At 55.8% G+C, this 13,686-nt stretch overlaps 1 protein-coding gene across 17 annotated transcripts in view; it reads right to left on the bottom strand.

Annotated features, from left to right (window-relative positions):
* The window catches only part of Tacc2 (transforming acidic coiled-coil containing protein 2), a 186,110-nt gene that overhangs the window by 26,626 nt on the left and 145,798 nt on the right, over positions 1 to 13,686 (bottom strand). For 11 of the 17 annotated variants that reach the window (XM_026384264.2, XM_026384270.2, XM_026384267.2 and 8 more), the window contains 3 exons: positions 5,465 to 6,773; positions 2,021 to 2,081; positions 759 to 1,053 (listed from right to left, as the gene is read on the bottom strand). In XM_026384264.2, coding sequence (XP_026240049.2) covers positions 759 to 1,053; positions 2,021 to 2,081; positions 5,465 to 6,773 — 1,665 coding nt within the window. The remainder of the gene's footprint in view (positions 1 to 758; positions 1,054 to 2,020; positions 2,082 to 5,464; positions 6,774 to 13,686) is intronic. The other 6 variants (XM_026384271.2, XM_026384275.2, XM_026384272.2 and 3 more) reach the window with 1 other exon arrangement.

The raw sequence follows: 13,686 nt of genomic DNA, 5'->3' as shown, positions 1-13,686 counted from the left end.
CTGTGTGATCCTCCTGTGGTAACGCACTGGGCTTAAAAGTTACCAGAAATCAGGATCTTGGAAAATAAAACCCAAAACCATCATAAAAGCCAGAACTGAAATGCTGACTATGACCAGGCTTGCCAGCCTCACAGAGGAGGTGACAGGAGGAAAGGGATGTGAGGTCTGGGGACACTGAGGACATTGGCCAGGGAACGTGGACTCCTCCTTCCTGAGAAGGGCTCTCTCACTGGCTCTCCTAAGAAAGAAAGTAGGGAAGTCAACCTGTGCGGTCTGCACCCCGCCTTCCTGGGCTTACTTAAGATGTGAGTTTTCAAGTCAAAGAGTTAGACAAACTGCACACACAGGATGATACTGAGATAAGCCCAATGCCTGGGGACCCTTCACAGGAGCCAAGCACTCATGAGCAAGGCTGGGGTGAACCTGTGGCTTGGGGCTTGATTAAAAAGTGTGGCCACACTGCCTGGCCATCCTGTAGGTATGAACAATAATGGCACCAAGAGACCCCAAAGTGGGTTGACCAACACTGAAGGTTTGCTGTGATAAATGCTTTTCAAAGTCACAGAAGGGACATAAGCCACAAAGCCAAGAATGAGCAAGCTCGGTAGACTCTCAGGACTTGGATTAGGAGGCAGCAGGCTGGTTCTCAGCAGGCACTGTGGGGTCAGGGGACAGCTGGTATTAAGTTTTAAAACACAGCCTTAGCTTCGAGTGCATAGGAGCCTGCAGGCGGTCACAACGGGAGTAGTAACGGTTACCTGATTGAGAAGTGACTTTCCTGGCCCTTTGCTCCCTAGAGGCAGTATTCTCCAAGGCAGGGTGGGGGTCCGGCTGGCCACTGAGTTGCTTACCCTCTGTGGGTGAATTGAATTTGGTCTCGTTTACAAAGGTAGACAGGTCCGAGGGTTGTGGGAAGTCCTGTTTGTCAGCCTCCAAGTCCACTGTCATGCACGTCCACTTCTGATTGGTGACCGCCAGCTTCTCCTCATCGGTGGCGTGGACCACTGCGGAGATCACTGGTGGCGCCTCTGGTGTCGCAGCTGGAGTCGGGTCCTGCAAGGAAAAGCGAAGCCGTCTCTTGTCTCATTCATTGTTTTGGCCTATAACTGTGCCTGTCCTGAGTATGGGGCCCCGTTACCCAGCACAGGTCCTGCTCAAGCCCCTCCCCCTGCTCCCCCACTGTCTGCTCAGACTCTGCTCCAAATGACCCCTCAGGGAAACGCATTCTTTCTTCTCTAAATCTCCCTCCCTGATGTTTACTTCAAGGAGTGATCGTGGATTTAAAAACACACACACGCAGGACGCCGTGTCCCGGTTATCTGAGCCACTCTGCGGGTTTTATTCCTACACTGATGTGTTAGCTCCTAGGGGGCTTCAGGCTGCCACAGCGACATCGTCAGTATCTCCCAACAATCCTCAATCCTGGGAGGACAGAAAGGTGTCTTACTGCCGTTCTGCAAAAGAGGGTGAGCCGAGCGGTGAGGGAATCCAGAAGTGAGAGCTAAGCTCTTGCAACAGGACCCCAGGCCCAAGCCAGGTTTCTGGTGCTTCCCGCAGCCCCAATCCTCATCAGGACTGGGGTTTTTGCTCACTGGGATGTGGAAGGTCAGGAGGTTTGCTTTTTGGGGACTGCGAGTGGCGAGGCAAACCTGCTTGAGGATGACCTCCCTGGGTCTCTGGTAGGGGAATACTAAGGAAGAAGGGGCTGAGGAAGGAGCCAGCCCCCACATCTGTAGGGCTCCTTCCCCCGCTGCCTTTGGGGGCTTAGCTCAGTGCTCCCGACAGACATCTCAGTGTCTGCATTCCTTGACCTCAAAGACCTTCCCGGCTTGAGAGGTGCATTAGTTCTCAGCAGGTTAACGGGGCAGAAGGGACCAAAAGGGATCCGCCTACAGAATCCAACTATCGCTTTCCCTGAACTTCTTCCTAGTCTTGGGACACGCTCTGATCTTTGCAGTGTGAACCCCCACCTCAGCCCACAGTGAGCAATCAAGTCATGAGGATCAAAGGAGCATCGTACCTGAGAGGGTGGATCAGAGAGAGGACATCGTTTTGGCGACTTTTTCACCCTAAATGTGTCACTGGAAACAGAATGGACAATGTCAACAAACAGAGCTACAGAGTGTCCCAAGCAACTCCGAGCAGGCCGAAGCCACCCTCCCTTGGCCCACTCCAGCACAGCCCATGACATCCATGCTGATAATTCAGTGACTTCTTAACAGATATTATTTTTACCCCCAAGGGAAAGATCCATCAAGCTGCAATTCTTTAAAGAGATGCCATTTTGGAGTATCTGACCCAGAAAATGAAGCTAAATTTAACTAAATGTTCCTATTTTACAAAGCAAATTTTGGGTGAGCAGATTAATTCATCTGGATTCTTCCAGGAATGTCTGAGCCAACTAAGGTTGGAGGAGGGGCCCTAGGCTGGGGACACTAATGAGCGGGATCCAGTTTTCACATGGGCAAGGCCACACAGGCCCACGCAGGGACACAAAGCCCTGGGTCCTCAGGAAGAACGTGCAGCATCCTTCCCATGCACGGGGATTTTAAGCTGAAAGGATTCCTGTGCTCCGGAGCAAAGGCAGGGCTAGGGGTCAGATGATTTTTAATGTTTTCTTCTAACCGTGGTTGACAGACATGGTTCATGACTCTTTTCCCATTCCTTCCCCTTTCTATGGGGGTGATAGGCTCAGACTCTGGAAGGGTCAAGGAGGCAGACCCCCAGGAGGATGGGAACACTTTTAGCACAAAAAGTACTATCAGGTCCAACAGATAGTCAGGGGTCATTTCATGGTCAGAGTGGAGGCCCTCTCCACCCTGCAGACTGGTCTCCAGACCATTCCAGCAAAGCAAGGGTTTTGGTGGGGGAAGGGGTGCCTCTCACCTTAGATTCCATAACCTTCCCCTGCCTTCTGTGTTAACAGGGTGGACAGGAAAATCTGTCACCCAATTTCCTTTCTCATGTTCTCACAAATAAAATGCTCCCACAATGGCATTTAATAATGGAGGGAAAATACTACCAATGGTTACTTACAGATTTATGGCATTTGCCTTAAAGGCAGTATAATCACCGCTCAAAGCATGTATTTATTCATGCATATACAACTGCATCCTGAAATTGCTATAGCGCTCAGAAATGTTAAAAAGAGCCGAAGAGACTCCCACTCTACTCTGGGGCTGCCAGATCTCGGGTCCAGCCAGCTTCGCTTGTAAGGTCAGGGAGAAGCCATTGGCTTTGGAGCCCTGGACACCGCTCACAGGATCCCCCTGGTGGGGGTGGGGCGGGGAGCAGCAGAGGCACACAGGTGGTGGGTTGCACTGATGCTTGACTCACGGATGGCAGATGAGGCGTGCCGATACCTGGCTGGGGAACTAAGTGACCCAGGGCATGGCTCAGGGCAGCCTGGTGATGGCTTTCAGCTGTGGGGTTCACTCTGAGCTGGCCTCACATTTCAGGGGGCTCCTGGAGGCCTGAATTTGGAATGATCCAAACAGTTATGCTTCGCATATCGGCGAGGACAGTCTCTGCCTAAGCTTTGAGTGAACAGTGAGCATAAAGCCGCAGCGCTATCGAAAGCCGTCGCCTGCCAGCCCAATTTAAATCAAAGAATGAAATGAGGAGTTTAAAAAAAAAAAAAAAAGTATGGGTTTCAGATGAAGGCATCCAGTATGCAGGGAGAGAGAAAATTCCATTCCCAACAAGCAGGCATATGTGGGATAATCACATTTCACAGCCAAGCAGTCTCTCTATGCTAATCACTATGATACAGAAAAACCCCTGCTGCCGGGGAGCCCTGTGCCCTATCATTCCCAGGGCCCACCCCAGAAACACATCCACAGCAGCATGGAGAGGAACTCAAGAGGGGTCGCAAGCAGAAACAAAGGAGGGGCAAGCACAGGGGGCGAAAGAGGCGGATTGCGTTAAATTACTTACAACAGAGAACACACAGACATCACATCTTCAACCATCCTAAGACCAGAAGACAAAGAAGAGAGAGACAGACAGAGCAACTGACAAAAGGATAGATCTGCAGACAACTGTTCCTGGCGGGCTAGGATGCCACCGTCACCCTCTGCAGATTCTGCCAGCTTTTTGCGAAGGGGCCCCGGGGAACCGCTACCTCCCTAGATTCAGATCATGCACAGGGCCCTGTCCTGAGACCTTTGTCACGCTGGGGTAGGAGCTTCCAAGCCAACACCCCATCCACCAGGGGTGAGACCACAAGACGTGGGCTCGGCTTCCAGGCCTATTAGCTTCAATGCTCAAAGGACAAAGTGGCTGGGGATGGAATGTAACCAGGCTGTCAGAGAATGTGGCTACAAGTTCACTCCTATTCCAAAGACCATGCTTTGGAGTAAGCATTTCAGATTCCTATTCCAGCATGGGTCCTGTGGCCCATCTAGGAAGAGGCTGATGGAAGAGATGACCTAAGAAAAATCCACAGCTTTGGCCAGAATGACCTCCCAGCCTCCACCGGGCAGTGGGGTGGTACAAGGCCAAAGCCGGCTACGCAGAACCTCTTCTCAGGAAGCCCCAGCGGTCAGATGCTCAATGCATGAGGGAGCCCAGAACAGGAGGTTAGTGGGTCACCCTGTCTAGCTCATCCCAAGCAGACCCGGAGGGACTGCTACCTGTTCTTTTGCGCTGCCCCTGGGAGACTGGTCTCTGGAGTCTCGATAAATTATAGATGATGCCTCCCAGCACGACAGCAGAGGCTCAGCAGCCAACCACACTACATGTGGCCCCGAGCCCTAGAATGGCCTGTAGCCAGCCAAGCCGGAGCTGGGGCTTGGAATGAACGCTGGAGCGCAGCCACACGGGACTCCAGGGCCAGGTACTCGGCCACGTTGGACAAGACTCCGTTATTAGCGGCTCCCTGGAGGCAGCAGGGTCTCCCTGCCCTTTGCAGGTTTCTCTGGTCTCTTTTGGACTTACAGCCTGGCTGGTCAGGTGTAGGGAGCGGCCCAGGGTACACTCCCCTCCACCTCCTGGAGCCCACCACTGTGTTGGGTTCTGGGCTGGCCTCGTGACAGGAAGAAACAGCTACTCTACATCTGAACAGTGTTTCACAGGGCACAGCTCCTGGCTTTCCCTCAGAAGGCAACACACACGCTCAACAGGCAAAAGGGTCCCGGTCACCAACAAGGAGGTGGTGGGGTCTCTTGGGATTGCTCCCCTTCTGAAGGCCTCCCACACTCCCCTAGAGTGGAAGGCCAGGTCTTCTGCTAGAGGCCGCTTGAGATCACTGACTGATTCACATGAAAGATCCAGGACTCCTGACCCCACAGGGCTCTGTGGGGGGGAAATGCCCCACGGCGGCCTCAGAGAGGAACGGGAACACATGTCCTGCCTGCCTGGCAAGCAGGGCGAGGTCAGGGCAGCTGACGGTTACCCAGGACTGAGGGTCACGGCACTACCCCTCCCTGCCTTCGGTCCTCACCACCTCCACCCCTCAACTTACGTCTTTAGGGGCGTCTTCTTCTTCTTGGCGGGCTTGTTCAGCCCGTCCCCATCCATTCCATTGGCTTCGATGGCACTGGCTGGGATCTCAAAGGAGGCTGGGGATTTAGAAGGTGAGCTGGGGGTCTTAGAGGATGTCTTAAAGGGATCAATGGACTCGTCACAGGCGTCTGGGTCAAAGTTATATGACTGTTGGGGCAGTTTGGGAGACTCCTGCATTTTTGAGGTGGAAGAAAAGGGGTTAAAATTGGGGTCATCCCACTTGTCAATATCAAAGGTGTAGGTACCTTTAGCCACAGGGATGTCATTGGGCTCAGCGGGGGACCTGGGAGGTGAGGCAGGGGTGTTGTCGAGTTTCTCGGGTGTCTTTTTCATCTTTGGCCTCCTTAGGGGCATTTTGGCAACTGGCTTTTTGCCTATCTTTTTGGTAGGAGGGGGGTTTTCCTGCTGGTTGTCCCAACCACCCTTGTCCTCAGAATAGTCAAACTCCAGCCTCACTGAGAGCCCTCTGGCCGGGGAGTCCTCTTGCCCCCCACTATCCGACGGGGCCTCCTCCGCGGCCTCGGGGGCCGTGGTCAGAGGCAACGTCTTCCTCCCAACAGGAGGTGAGTTCTGCACCCTGCCACCTCCAGAAGCCAAGGGGCTGGCGCCCTCGGCACACTCTGGGTCCAGAGGACAGGCGGCTTTGGGCGCGGCGGCAGGCTCTGGGGGCGTCTCTTCCGACGAGGCGGACCCTGAGCCCTCTGCCGCGGCCGGCTCCGTCTTCGTCTCGGACGCCAGATACTCCTCGTTGGAGACCGGACTCTCCTCCGCTGGCTCCTGCTGGGTCTCCCTCACTGGGGGGGTTTCTGTGGGCTTCTTGGTGCTCTGCTTCTTTTTCAGGGACGGTGGCCTGGGTTTTTTAGTTCTCTTGAGGGTACTGGAAGCACTGCACGAGCCTGTGCTGCCTGCGTCGGGGGCGAGGGCCGCGGCCTCGGGGCTGCCTGAGCAGGAAGCACCATCAAAGTCACCGGCCTGCAGGCTCAGGGAGCGGGACAGCGTGGACTTGGCGGGGGGCACGGACTCGGTGGACTTCCTCCGCGCGCTGGCCTTGCACTCTTGGCTCTTACAGTCCGAGGGCCGAGGCTCCAAGCTCTGGAGGTTATCCACCAGCTCGATGCTGTCAAAGTCTAAGTTGTAAGTCCCGCTGCTGGCTATCGGCTTGTCTTCATCGAAGACGGCAGAGGAGGAGTGCGGAGGGCGGAAGGGGCTGCCTTCCACGGAGTCGCTGCGTGGGCCATCAGGGACGGTGACCGTCTCAGAGCCACATCCTGGGGAAATGGAGACAGAGCTGTCACTCGAGAGCATGCCTCACCTCATGGCAGATGGCTGCCCTCCAGACAGAGGGTGACAGACCCCATCCATGGGTGACTAGCGCCAGACCCTGGGCAGGTTAACCTCAGTTCCCTCAAAATGCATTTACCAAGTGCCTGATTGGGATGGGACCAGGCACCACGCTGAGGACTCAAAAAGGAAATGGACAAAGTAGATGTGATCCTTTCCTTCCTGGAAGTTGCAGCCTTCGAGAGGACGATGGTGAGAAAACAACTAAATAATAACCCAGACTGTCAGATGGTGCTGTGTGCTGGGAGAAAACCAGGGCAGGGAAAGGGATCACCATTTTAGGTAAGATCATTACGAAAAGTCCCTTTGATCAAAGACCAGACCCGAGGTCTTACACAACCAGGAGGATGTCCGAGGAAGAAGCATCCTCGGCAGAAGGGGCCTGGGGGCAGGAGCACCCTTGGTCTGTTAGAGGAACGGGACAAGAGGCCAGCGTGGTTGGACAACAGGAGAGGAGCAGGACAGGAGAACAGGCAGCGCAGGGTAGTCAGCCTTCCGCGTTAGCTAGCTCATGGGCACCCTGCTCCTGACAACTCAGAACCACGCGAGGAAGAGCCACAGCTTTTACGTGGAGGACCCCAGGGGATGGAAGCAGGACTGAGCTTGCCCTTTGCCACCTGCCCCTCCAGATGTCACCTGGAACCTCTCTGAGCAATCCCTCCCGCGTGTCCTTGGCCTTGCCAACTAACTGTTCATTCTCTTCTCTTCATGTTTTCCCTCTCTCCTCGTCGACTGCTGGCCAAGGAGGCCGTAGATAGACCAAATGTTGGCCACATGGTGCTCCGTGACCTCTCCGCCCTGCCGCTCCCTGGGGATCCGGCCAGCCCTGGCCTCAGCTTGGCTACTCTGGGCTCTGCTTGCACCAGGGACACTCTCATGCATTTCTGGGCTCCCAGCTGTCTGAGCATCAAAGGATGCTAGGAAATGGTCTTCCAGAAAATTAAAAACGTGTCACTGGACGAGAGGGCCCATGTTGTAAAGTCCTCAGTACAGGGAGCATGCAGAACAAGGGACAGGAAAAGTTGGTACAAATGTGACGTGCGGTGTTGCCCAAGTGTGCTTCCCTTACAGTACCGTGTCCCTCTGAGTCCAGAGGACAGGCTGCTTTGGGCACAGGGGCAGGCTTCAGGGAGTCTCTGCCGACGAGGCGGACCCTGAGCCGTCTGTGGCCGGTCCCTATCCCTGTGGGAAAACTGCCCCTAAAGTCAGGATGCCGGGCTAAATTTGACTTCAGATGAATGAATACGGGTTTAGTAAGAGGATGTCTACATCATAATCATTTATTACCTGAGATTCGAGTTTAATTGGGTCCCTTGCACTTTTGTTTGCCGAATCTGGCAGCCCTACCCGTCGCCCCATAAACAGGCCTGGGAAATGCCCATACAGGTGTCTTCCACCGGTGGCTGAGCTGTCCCTGGTGGGGACCACACCTTGCTCACAAGCAGGGCTCGCTCCTGGAGCTGCACCGAGCCCCATCAGGCAGGGGAGACTAGCACACAGGCCTCCCCAGCAGGAGCTCGTCTCCTCTACCCGACTCCTCCACTGTCACACTCTGTCTTGCACTCAACAAATGCCTCCTGGATTGAGAGCACCTTCTGGAACCATGATGAGCCGGTCCAGGCCTCAGGCCTTCTCTTCTCTCCTCACCCAGGCCCAGCTAGGAGTGCACACCCTGAATACGGAACACCTGACCGGAGCCTGGGCTCAGCTCTTCCCACCAAATGATTTCTCCACCATCACCTGACCCCACTGCTTCCTGCTCATCTCAAAAGAACAGGTGCCACTCTTCTTTCCGAGATGAACTCCCCTCCTTGTTCCTGGGGGACTTTGTGTCCTTGAGCACCCCATCTTCCCATCAGCAGTGACCGTGTCGTCCTGCCCTGTGGAGGACCCTGGACACTGGGTACAGAGGGCAGAGGCCCAGAGAGGATGAGGAGGAGCAGGGGAGCCACATGGGCCTCAACAGGGAGAGAAGGGGCCCGTCATCTCCAAGCAAAGCCACGTGCCAGCCTTCCTTTGCTAAACTGCTGCTCCGTCTCCGCAGCCTTATGAAGTCAGGAGTTCTCCCTGAATCGTGCTGCAATCAGCAGATAGGCCGCTTACCCATCTGCTCATTTGCTTTCCCCAGAAGAAGAGCTCCTCCTGCTTAACACAGCTTCCCGCATGGAAGCGACACCCCATAATCCAATCACCATGGGCCCTGAGACCTGAGGCTGCTTAGCACTGCTTTCCCTGGGCATGATGGGTATTCGGGGCTGTTCAGATCTCTGTCCTGGAGGCCGGGTGTCCACTGGGCACACTGTACAGCACCCCTTGCCTAGACCCAGGAGACATCGGCAGCATGTCCCACTCCAGCGGAGACCATCAGCAACGTGTTCAGACATCGCCCACGTCCCCTGGGGGGCAAAGCTGTCCCTGGTTGAGAGCTGCTCTGTTGGTGTGTGGTCCTCAAGCAAGCTGCTCCATGGCATTCGTCACAGGACTGGGAAGCCCTGCAATGCGAGAGGCCACTGCCACGTGCAGGCCTTGATCTTTCCAAAGCAAGTGTGGGTCCACTGGGTTCCCACGGGACTTTTTGATGTCCATACACATCTGCATGAAGACCACTCACTTCACAATCCAAGGTGCCTCTCAGTGACCTGCCAGTCACTGAGAGGCAGGAAAAGCAGGTAAAGGTGAGGAAGCACTAGACCCCAGGCCAATCCATCCGCATCAACATGCCCTCTGTCCTGCAGCTGGTGCAGACCTGGGCACAGCCTGCCCTGGAAACCTATACCCGGCAACTCCACATTTCTGACTCAGTGTGAGGACAAAGTTAGTATCCAGGCTCGTCACGTGAAAGAGCTCACTTGGGGTTTCTCAGCTCTGTCACTCAGCTCAGGTTGCCATAGCAACTACCACAGACTAGGGGCTTAAACAACAGAAATTCGTTCCTCACAGTTCTGAAGGCTGGAGATCCAAGATCAAGGTGTCAGTGGATTTGGCCTCTCCAGAGGTCTCTCTCCTTAGCTTGAAGAAGGCGCTTCTCCCTGTCCTCACACGGCCTTTCCTCTCTTCTCACAGGGCCACCAGTGCTATAGGATCGAGGCCCATCCTCTGACCCGTTAACCTCCGTGCCTCCTAAAAGGCCCATCTCCAAATACAGTCACGTTGAGGGTTGGGGCTCTAATATGACTCCGGGCTGGGCCACATGACCCACAAGGTAAGGGAAAAGTGAGTGCACTTGGAAACGAGAGGGAATTCCCAGGAAGGGGAGAGGGGGCAGTAAGTGGCCCGGGCACTAGTGCTCTGCCTGGCCAACACCCGCCACCTGCAGCTGACACAACCACACCCCCCTTACCCGGGGGTCCTCAGGATGGGCTGTGCTTCAGGGCCCCCTGCAGCCTCCCTGTTCCAGAGACCTGCCAAGAGGGGAGCAGCCAGCCAAGGGGTGCCTGAGTGCTTGGGGGGCCCCTGGTCTCAAAAACCCTGCCCCCCCTTGCTGCACCCTATGGCCTGAATCTGCGTCCTCCAGAAATCCCCATACCGATTCTCCCTCCCAAGGTGACCGTATCAGGAGGTGAGGTCCTTGGGTGGTGATTACAACTGCCAGAACAGACCAAGGCAATGCCAACCTGGGGCATGCTGCTGTCCCCTCCAAGCCTCGGCTGTAAACCAGACATTCTTATGAGGACGACGTCGGGGAGCCACCTAAGTACTCATTTCAGGGCACAGCAAGGGCCAGGAAATGACAGGCACAGCCCCCAAATCCTGCACATGCCTCAGTGACGCTGCTCCCTGTACCCTGCCAAGGCTGGGAAGGGCTCTCACCTCTCTGGTTTCTGGGAAGCCAGGCCCAGAAGGCCACCTGTCTCCCGGGTGAGTACCCACATGGATTGCTCCAGTGACAGCACACAGGGAACAGGGTCCTCTGTGGAGGGCACAGTGGAAACGCAAGCCACTGGGAACTCTGCCGCCAGGCCTGGCACTGGGAACCTTCCTGAGCCAAGATGACAGCAGCAGTCCACAGCTGGAGCCCCGTGGGACACCACTTTTTGGGGAGAGAGGAAAGCTGAAGGCACTCAGGGTGCAGGGTGGCTCCAGTCACCTCCAAGACCCCAACAGGGCCCTCCCCAGGCTGGGCAATCTCCCAGCAAGAATGAATGTACAAGCTTTGTCCCCGGTGGAGGACAATGTTCAACTGAACCCTCCTCGCCGCCCCCACCCCCTGCTGACTGTCTACTTGCTGTCCCCTGACAGTCCTGTGCCCTGCCCTCTGCCTTAGTGCAGCCCAGGCTGCAGCTCCCAGCACGGGCTGTCTCACAGAGCTGCACCTGCAGCCGTTTCTGGGCATCAGCGACCACAGTGGCCATGCTCCCAGCACCTCTGTAGAGCCAGCAGCAGGTCAGGGGCTGAGTGCAGCTGCCCACAGCGCCACGTGGACAGCAGCCTGCTTTCCAGCGCAAGGAGTCATCCTGGGAAAGGGGTGTCACGTGCGTGAAGGAGAATTCTCTCACCTGGATGGGAGATGACACACTGAAAAGTCCAAGCCCAGGCCCAACACAGGGCAGAGGCTTCAATGGGAAATGTTATGCATCGTGTGATATTTCACTGTGTCCCCAGTGGCCAGATCCGAGTTCTGATCACACAGCCACCGTACAATAGCCCAGCATTCCATTCACAGGACCCCCGGGTCAGAGGGGAGGGACCTCAGAGGCCCTGCAGGTGGCCCTCCTCATTTACAGAGAAGGAAGCTGGGCTCCAAGAGTCCTGCCCCGCCCCAGTCGGGGGCAAAGGCAAGGGCAAACCCCGCTGTGTCCACAGCCAAAGGTCTGCTCTGTTATTTCACGAGGTTCCTTGGGCAACTTTGGTAACATTCCAGGCGCTGAAGAGGAAAGCCAAACAATAGCTCTTCCTCTCCTGCCCATTCTTTCCCATGGTTCCCAGGACAAGCCTTTCTTTAGGGCCCCCCACAGCCCCCAGAGCCCCCCACGCCACAGAACAGGCACTTCTCACGCCTCTGCCATGCCCCATGCGGGTCTGCAGAATGGATGAGGGGATGCCACTTCTGGGGGCGGTCCTCACAGGGCGGCAAATCAAATGGGCCTTTGTGAAGCCCGAGCAGGGGGGACGCGGGGCGGTGGGAGTCTAACCTTCCGCTCCTCGCAGCATCCTCCCCTCAGCCTCCCTGCAGTTCTCGGGACGGGCGGAAAGTCTCCATTCTCCCTGCTCCACTCCAGGGGTGTAATCAAAGGCTCTGAGGACGGTGACTCAGTGGCAATCCACATCCCCAGCCCCTTCCCCCGGGGGCCTCCCATAAGCCTCATCTCGTTCACTCTGATAACCGCCACCTAAGGAAGAGGTGGGTGTGGCGCGTGTGTGTTTTTAAGAATGGAGATTGTTCTCGGCTTTGGCACAAGGAAGAACAGCAACAAAAAGAAGTGGAAAACTGTTCCTGAGAGCCAGCAGGGAATCGGACAACAGAAGACGAGCCCACGGTCACGAAATGACCTTGCCCTGCAGGGGCCTTAATCGTGTGCTTGACCCAGGGTTCACAAGGAGTTGGTCATTCAGTTTTTACCATCAAAAACTGGGCGATTTGTAAAAACCGTACGGGAAATACGTTTTTACATGATTATATAAAATAATAAAGGAAGGGAAGCAAATGGCTCTCTGGGAACTGCAAGCAGCCCTCTGGGTCTTCCCCACCTCAGTGAGATAAATACCAATCCTCACGCTCTCCGAGCCCAGCCTCCGTCCTGACTCGGCAGAGCCCTGACTCTGCTGCTGGCTGAGGAGATGCTGAAGACGGGGGACAGGAAAACAACGGGTCCCACCCCAGCCAAGGCTCTGCTCTCGTGGAAACAGCCCCTCCCATCTTCCTCTGCCCCGGGCAGCCCACCTGTCAGGGCCAAAGCCCTGGCCTTATCCTTTTTCAATCACTGGCCTTCTTACACCGGGCAGATAAAATCAATTCCAACTTTTACTTTCTAAAATCAACATCAAGGTCAAAATATTATTCTATTGTACAGCCCGGCTGACTCCTGACCCAGGCAGGAGCACAAACGGAGGCCCAGCCTCACCCTGACCCTCTGCCCACTGCCAGCTCCGTCCCTCCTGGCTGCCTTGAGCCAGGCTGTGCACACCCAGCCTGCAGGTCCCAGGCTCAGCCCAGTTCCTCCGCAGGCTGGAGGGGAAGATGGCTAGGACTGAGGTCTGGAGGGACTCAGCTCCCCATGATTGTTAGGCGGGGAGGGCTGGGACCCAGGGAGGGTCACAGTGGGTCCTACAGTGTGGGACCCTGAGGCATCCAGGCCCTAGCACAGCACCACCTGGCCTTGACCCGCCTGTGGGGCCATTTCAGGCAGGCCTCGTCTCCTTCCAGGACTCTCTTAAGCTTTCTAAGAAGGGTGTCTCTTCATCCCCACTGGAGAAACCGGGGGAAGCACACAGCACCAGCCATGGGGCAGCAAGAGGTGGGGCAGGCTCTGTTCCATCCTCAGCAATCCCCACGTCTAAACAGAATCTAAAGGTGTTGCCACTCACAGCAGGGGAGGGTGGGTGTGGAGAAGCAAGAAAAATCAGGTAGCCCCAGGGTGGTGAGGCTCTGGCCAGCATGGGCCGATTCTCTCTTCTTACTCCCCAGCCCACGGGGGCTCTGTGCTTGGAACACAAGTGCAGAGTCACATCAGCTGGACAAAGCCTGACACTCTCACAGGAGCACGGGGTCAAAAAGCAGAATCCAACATTCTGCTGGAAAGTTCCAGGACCCAGCTGCTCCAGCTCCACACCATCTGAGTCTCTGGGTAACAAGCTCCCAGTGCAAAGCACACCCAGCCCAATCCAGCCCGATCCACTATA

Source organism: Urocitellus parryii, chromosome 5 (genome assembly GCF_045843805.1).
Source record: "Urocitellus parryii isolate mUroPar1 chromosome 5, mUroPar1.hap1, whole genome shotgun sequence".
In the NCBI taxonomy this organism is placed as follows: domain Eukaryota; kingdom Metazoa; phylum Chordata; class Mammalia; order Rodentia; family Sciuridae; genus Urocitellus; species Urocitellus parryii.
Note: the sequence above shows the minus strand (reverse complement) of the source record. Positions and strands in the feature narration are given on the sequence as shown.